At 32.7% G+C, this 5,631-nt stretch overlaps 1 protein-coding gene across 2 annotated transcripts; it reads right to left on the bottom strand.

Moving 5' to 3' along the window:
* Window positions 1–1,105: 1,105 nt before the first annotated feature.
* On the bottom strand, window positions 1,106–3,579 carry LOC132312802 (ubiquitin-ribosomal protein eL40 fusion protein). 2 transcript variants are annotated; one of them, XM_059811311.1, is made up of 5 exons: window positions 3,424–3,579; window positions 3,206–3,292; window positions 2,997–3,099; window positions 1,434–1,500; window positions 1,106–1,342 (listed from the first exon to the last, which is right to left on the bottom strand). In XM_059811311.1, the coding sequence occupies exons 1-5, from the start codon at window positions 3,524–3,526 to the stop codon at window positions 1,316–1,318; spliced, it is 387 nt and encodes a 128-aa protein (XP_059667294.1). In that variant the 5' UTR covers window positions 3,527–3,579; the 3' UTR covers window positions 1,106–1,315. The 2 variants fall into 2 exon arrangements, with proteins under 2 accessions (XP_059667294.1, XP_059667297.1); XM_059811314.1 differs by lacking the exons at window positions 1,106–1,342; window positions 1,434–1,500 and adding an exon at window positions 1,611–1,688.
* Window positions 3,580–5,631: the final 2,052 nt, after the last annotated feature.

Below are 5,631 nucleotides of genomic sequence, written 5' to 3'. Positions count from 1 at the left end.
ACAATGGTCCAATCCTATCACAAAAAAGTTGTGATCGTCAGCCCACTTCACAACCCCCGCCGTTGTTGTTTTTTTTTAAATAAATAAATAAATAAATAAAAACACTTCTCCCTTCAAGTCAAGACCAATGAGAATAATCTACCAAGGAGAATTAAAAGGGATTCAGACATCATCCATAGTTGAGTGTAGTGGCAATGGGAATTGGTGTGTGAGATGGGTTTTGGACTGATTATGTTGCTGAAACCAAGCCCTAGTTATTGCAGTTTTCATTTTATGTGTCGCTTGACATCCTCTGATGTTGGCTATAACTCACAACTTGTATTATTGTGCATACGTGCTGATTTGGTTGCCAGCTAACTTGCCACATTGTTGAGCATGGCTCTTCTTGTGCCTCTGGGCTCGTGTTGGAGGACATCAATCTACTTTAACATTAACCACATTCATTAGCTAAACCTAGTCTATGATCCACCATTCAATTTTTTAAATTTGCATAATCAACATCAAATTTCAAACCCATCACTGAATATCTTATACACAAAGCACTCGATTCATATATCACAACAATATGAAGGCACAACATTATCAAACGTATATATCTAATGCTTAACAATTTGAGTTCTACGCGCTGTCAAGCACAACTTACATTCCAACGAATTGACATTGACAGGGACTTCCAACGAATTGACATTGACAGGGACTTCCATTCCTTTTTCTCCGTGATTTTTGAGATGATACATCCATATTGTAGAAAGAAGTGCAGTGGGTGAGATAATTAATTAGACAACCACTCTCTGTATGACACACTTTTGTCCATTTCAGACTTTTAAGTCTGACCTCTAAAGCCAGAGATGGTGGTCAGATTATTTTGGGGGAGTCAATAATTTGCTGGAAATAGAAAGGGGCGACACAGGTCGTAGCAATTCTTAGATTTAAAATTTAATTTTTTAATAAGTAGATCACAAAGATTCCCCAACAATTAACTCGGGTTCTCATCTACCATTCTTGATGGTGAACCATTATTTTCCCGACTTTGGATGCTGCTACCCATGGAAAATCGAAAACCTTATAACTAAGAGGAAAAGGTAGCCTGTCAAAACCATTCATATTTTTGCCTTTGGTTAAGTTTTCAAATTTCATTCAAAGCAAAAATAGCATACTGTTTGCCAACAAATTTCAAAACAAAGCAGAGCGTCAACACAAAATCCAAACAAAGTAAGATCCGATAGAAATTCAAGAAAGTTCTAGACCTACAACTTTCAGTCCCTTTAAAATATTTCAGCAATAGTGTCCATAAATTGTTTCCCAAGCCAGCTCTCTACTTGATCTTCTTCTTTGGCCTCAACTGCAATTGGAAAGCAAATAGAGAGAATAGCTTACACACCATATCAAGGAGAAACATCAAATATTAATGAATACATGTAAAAACAATGTACCTGGTTGCTGTGCCCACACTTCTTCTTCCTGCAGTTAACTGCGCGAGGGTGCAGGCGAGCGTAACATCTGAAACACAAATTTCAACGATTATTATGCTACAAATTGTTTCATTTCGCAAGCAAATAAATTGTTGGGAATCAAGCCATTGAAGGGAAAACAATCAAATTCAAAGGCGAAGAAGGTAAAATAATGTCTACACTGATATTTGGTTGACCCAGACATCCAAATGATGGTCCCATAGCGCAAAGCTAAACCTAAAGATCCATATTGAGAATAACATCAAGGAAGCATGTGCTTCTCCTTATAACGGCAATTCTATGCTAGTTAAGATAACATGACAGAGAGTTACATATAAAGCCAAATCCCTTATTGACATCTAGAAACTGCATGCTTTAGTAATATAACAGGAAAGGAATACAATAGTGCAGCAATATGACATCTTTGGATATTATCAATTATAAAAGAATAAAGCTAGCAAAACTTTACAAGTAACCAAAGAGTCCTATGAGACAATAATAGTAATGATGTAGATATAGTTTAATCATATTTTTCCTCCGTGAATGAGACTGAGTAGCAGAACCAAGAACGCTTCTTATGAAGTGCAGGCCACCTTGTCACCAGACTCGGAAAATGGGAAACAGCTAGATATTATCATACAGAATGGTAGAAAGGAAATTAGCAGTGTCAACCCATGTACTGAGCATTAAAATGTCCTTAAAGAATCATAGGAGCCCGTATAAATAAATATATATATATATATATATATATATATATATATATTTATTTATTTATTTATTTATTTATTTTTATTGCTTATGGAGGGACCAAAGGCACAAAATCACTTCCAACTTGTTTTATCCCAATGTTGTATCCAATGAATGACATTTAAGAAAGGATTACACTTGTTTAGCAATAAAACTTAAAATTCGCAAGGCAAATTTCATACAAGAAAACCAGAAGTTAACAAACTGGATATCTTGACAACATTACAATCAGTTGAAATTAGTGGGCAAGTAATGGAATTGTACATACCGATAAGTTCAAAACTACAGGATAGAACAAAATTTTCAAATGCGGTAGTTGGAAGGAACTGCCAGTAAAATGCTTCAAAAGGGTTAAAGGAAACTTACTTCAAGTCAAATTCCATATTCCTCACATATTACTTAATGGAAAAATATGTATATTCTTCACAGGTTACAAAAGATTCTACCTTGGTTGGTTTGATCCTTCGAGTACTATTCTATGTGGAGAATAGATATTCTTAATTCAAAGGAACAAAGGTTAATTTGCTTGTGATTGTATTTCAAATGCGCGAACGTTTGCTTATTGTCTGAGCTAAAAGATTATGTTTTTTTGTCTTTTTGGAAGTGATTACTTTTAATTTATAATGTCAAGAGATCTTCAACAAAAAAACTGAGACTACAATTAGTGAAGCTTTAGACATAATCTTCTATGAAAGTTTATCATCACAACTAGTTCATATACAATCATAAAATCTTCGAGATGATTGTTATAAAGTACAAGTAGCTCAATCAAGGATTTAAAGTTAGATAAAAACTTACTTGCGACAGATCATCTTGTCCTGGTTATATTTCCTAGCCAACGCCATCAAAGACGGTTCTATGATACCACCTCTAAGCCTCAGAACAAGATGCAGAGTCGATTCTGCACAAATTAAACATACATAATGTATTCAAAGCAAAAATTACATCAATATATGTATAACAAACTTATGCAATATACATATATGTTATATAATTTGTGTGTGAACCTTTCTGGATGTTGTAATCGGCGAGAGTGCGGCCATCTTCTAGCTGTTTACCGGCGAAGATCAGACGCTGCTGGTCAGGCGGAATACCTAAAAATAATTAAAAATGTCAGATCTCATCCATCAGATTACGAAAAACGAAGAGAAAATATTGAGGATTACAACTGATACGATAGTAGAAAATTGAATAACTGAAATGATAAGAATTGGAAGTGAATTACCTTCTTTGTCCTGGATCTTGGCCTTGACATTGTCGATGGTGTCGCTTGACTCAACCTCGAGCGTTATGGTCTTCCCTGTTAGGGTTTTCACGAAGATCTGCATTTTCTCAAGCTTGTTCTGTGAATTTCGGCGTGTGAATGGCTGAAAGGTTCATTATATAGGTGGCAGTATTAGGGTTTTGCTCGATTTCTGCCCTGTTTGGCTGAAGAGTAGGAAAGGAAAGGAAAGGAGAGGAAAGGAAAGGAAAGGAGAGGAAAGGAAATTGTATATTAATATTTGGTATTTAAAAAAATGGAAGAAAAATAAAAGAAAATAGGATATTGGAATGGTACAAATTACCCACTTTGTTATTATTTCAAAAATGGGAGCATACGGTATAAAATGAAAGCAAAGAGTTGTAAAGTTTAATGAAACTTTTATAAATATATTAAAGGAAATAGTATATTAATATTTGGTATATAAAAAATGGAAGAAAAAGAAAAAAAAAATATGAGGAAATTGAAATGGTACAAATTACCCATTATAAAGTTTTGGTATTCTTTCAGAAATGGGAGCAGATGGAATAAGATGAAAGCAAAGACTTTTGTAATAAATAAAAAAAATGCTTCTGAATTGATCTCATCTTTTAATAATTTTTCTTTGTTTTTTTGGTTGTGTATGAGTAATAACTTAATCTTTCAATAAAATACTTTTTGTTCTCATCCATGTACAATTTCTGTTATGTAAGCCCGCATTTGTAATGCTATTGTCATCGGTTCGATTCCGATAGCCGGCTTTTGTTCGACTTTAAACTTTAAATAAACTTTTATAAATATATTATCCTTGTCCTTCTTTTTATGAAATTAAAATATAGGGCATGTTTTTATTTTCTTTTTCTTTTTTTTACTATTTCTTTGTGTCTAGATGCACTTTAATTTTGAATGATATTACCAAAAGGTTATACCTTAATGATAATTCTTTGCCTTTCAAATTAGCAGGTTCATATTCAAGCCCCCATTATATACGTTAATGTGTGAGTGTGTTTCTTAATATATATATATATATATATATATATATATATATATATATATATGCATGCACACATTGAATTATATATTTGCACATTCTTCTTTATGTCTGTCTTACCACTTCTTATCTAAGGCACATAGAACATGGGCGCAAAAAGTACCAAAATTTAAATCACATAGAATAAGAGCAAGAGCAAAATTATGTGTAGAGCAGAAACGCACGAGAAGAGTGAGAGCAGCAGTGTTTAGAAGCATTGTGTGACTTATCTTCTTACTTAAATAATTGTCTTTTTCAATATGAAAATGTATAATAATAAATTAATCAAGATAAATTCCCCTTAGCTACTAAGGTAATTCCCTGTCTATTTGGAGAGAAGTTGTGCTACGCAAACACCGCGCAAGCTAAGGAGGGCTTTAGATGACATTAGTATAGTCATGTTCTAAAATCTTCCACATTTGTGTTGGGGAGTGTAAGTATAAAACTTTATGAAAGAGTGAAGTTATTAGATACGTATATAATTAAATAGAAAATTCTAATAAATGAGGATGTTATTAGTAAACTCGAAGCTGGAGGAGTGGGAGGGAATTGTACAACAATTATTTGACTAATAGTAGAACTATGATAGGCGATATAAGGGAATCATTTATCCTAACATAGTATAAAGGTCAACGTCGTGCTGGGTGTTGTTTCTTTTTTAGTTTTTCACTGGAAATGATTGGTTTGGTTACCGTGAAATAGGTAGAAAGAAAAATAAACAAAAAAAAAAAAAATTAGAGTTTGATTACGGAAAAGTTTTTGGGAAGGTGGGATTCTCCATAAATTTTTTCAAAATATTTCCCCGCATAAAACACAAGAAAGTTTACTTTCTCGCACAAAACTGTCATTTTATTTCCAAATTTCCTATTATGCCTAGTTGTTTTCTCATTTTTTTTTTTTTAACGTAACAAATATAGCGTGGTTATTAAATTCAAAACTTCAGACTTACAAAATATTCCAACAACTATTATGTATTGAGACACATAATTTGATTATATCCAATAGGTCGTTACTTAAAATTTTTGAAAATAAATTAAGAGTTGAAGGGTAAAATATTAAATAATATAACTTTTAATTTTTATCAATATCTCAATAGAAATATCAGAAGAGATTAATTTGAGTCATCATATTATTTATATGACATAACAATTTCACATGGATGA

The sequence above is a fragment of the Cornus florida genome, unplaced genomic scaffold (assembly GCF_030987335.1).
Source record: "Cornus florida cultivar Cherokee Brave unplaced genomic scaffold, ASM3098733v1 CherokeeBrave_3.0.0_Hap2_Chr06, whole genome shotgun sequence".
Classification (NCBI taxonomy): Eukaryota; Viridiplantae; Streptophyta; class Magnoliopsida; order Cornales; family Cornaceae; genus Cornus; species Cornus florida.
This window is presented reverse-complemented; position numbering and strand designations above follow the sequence as displayed.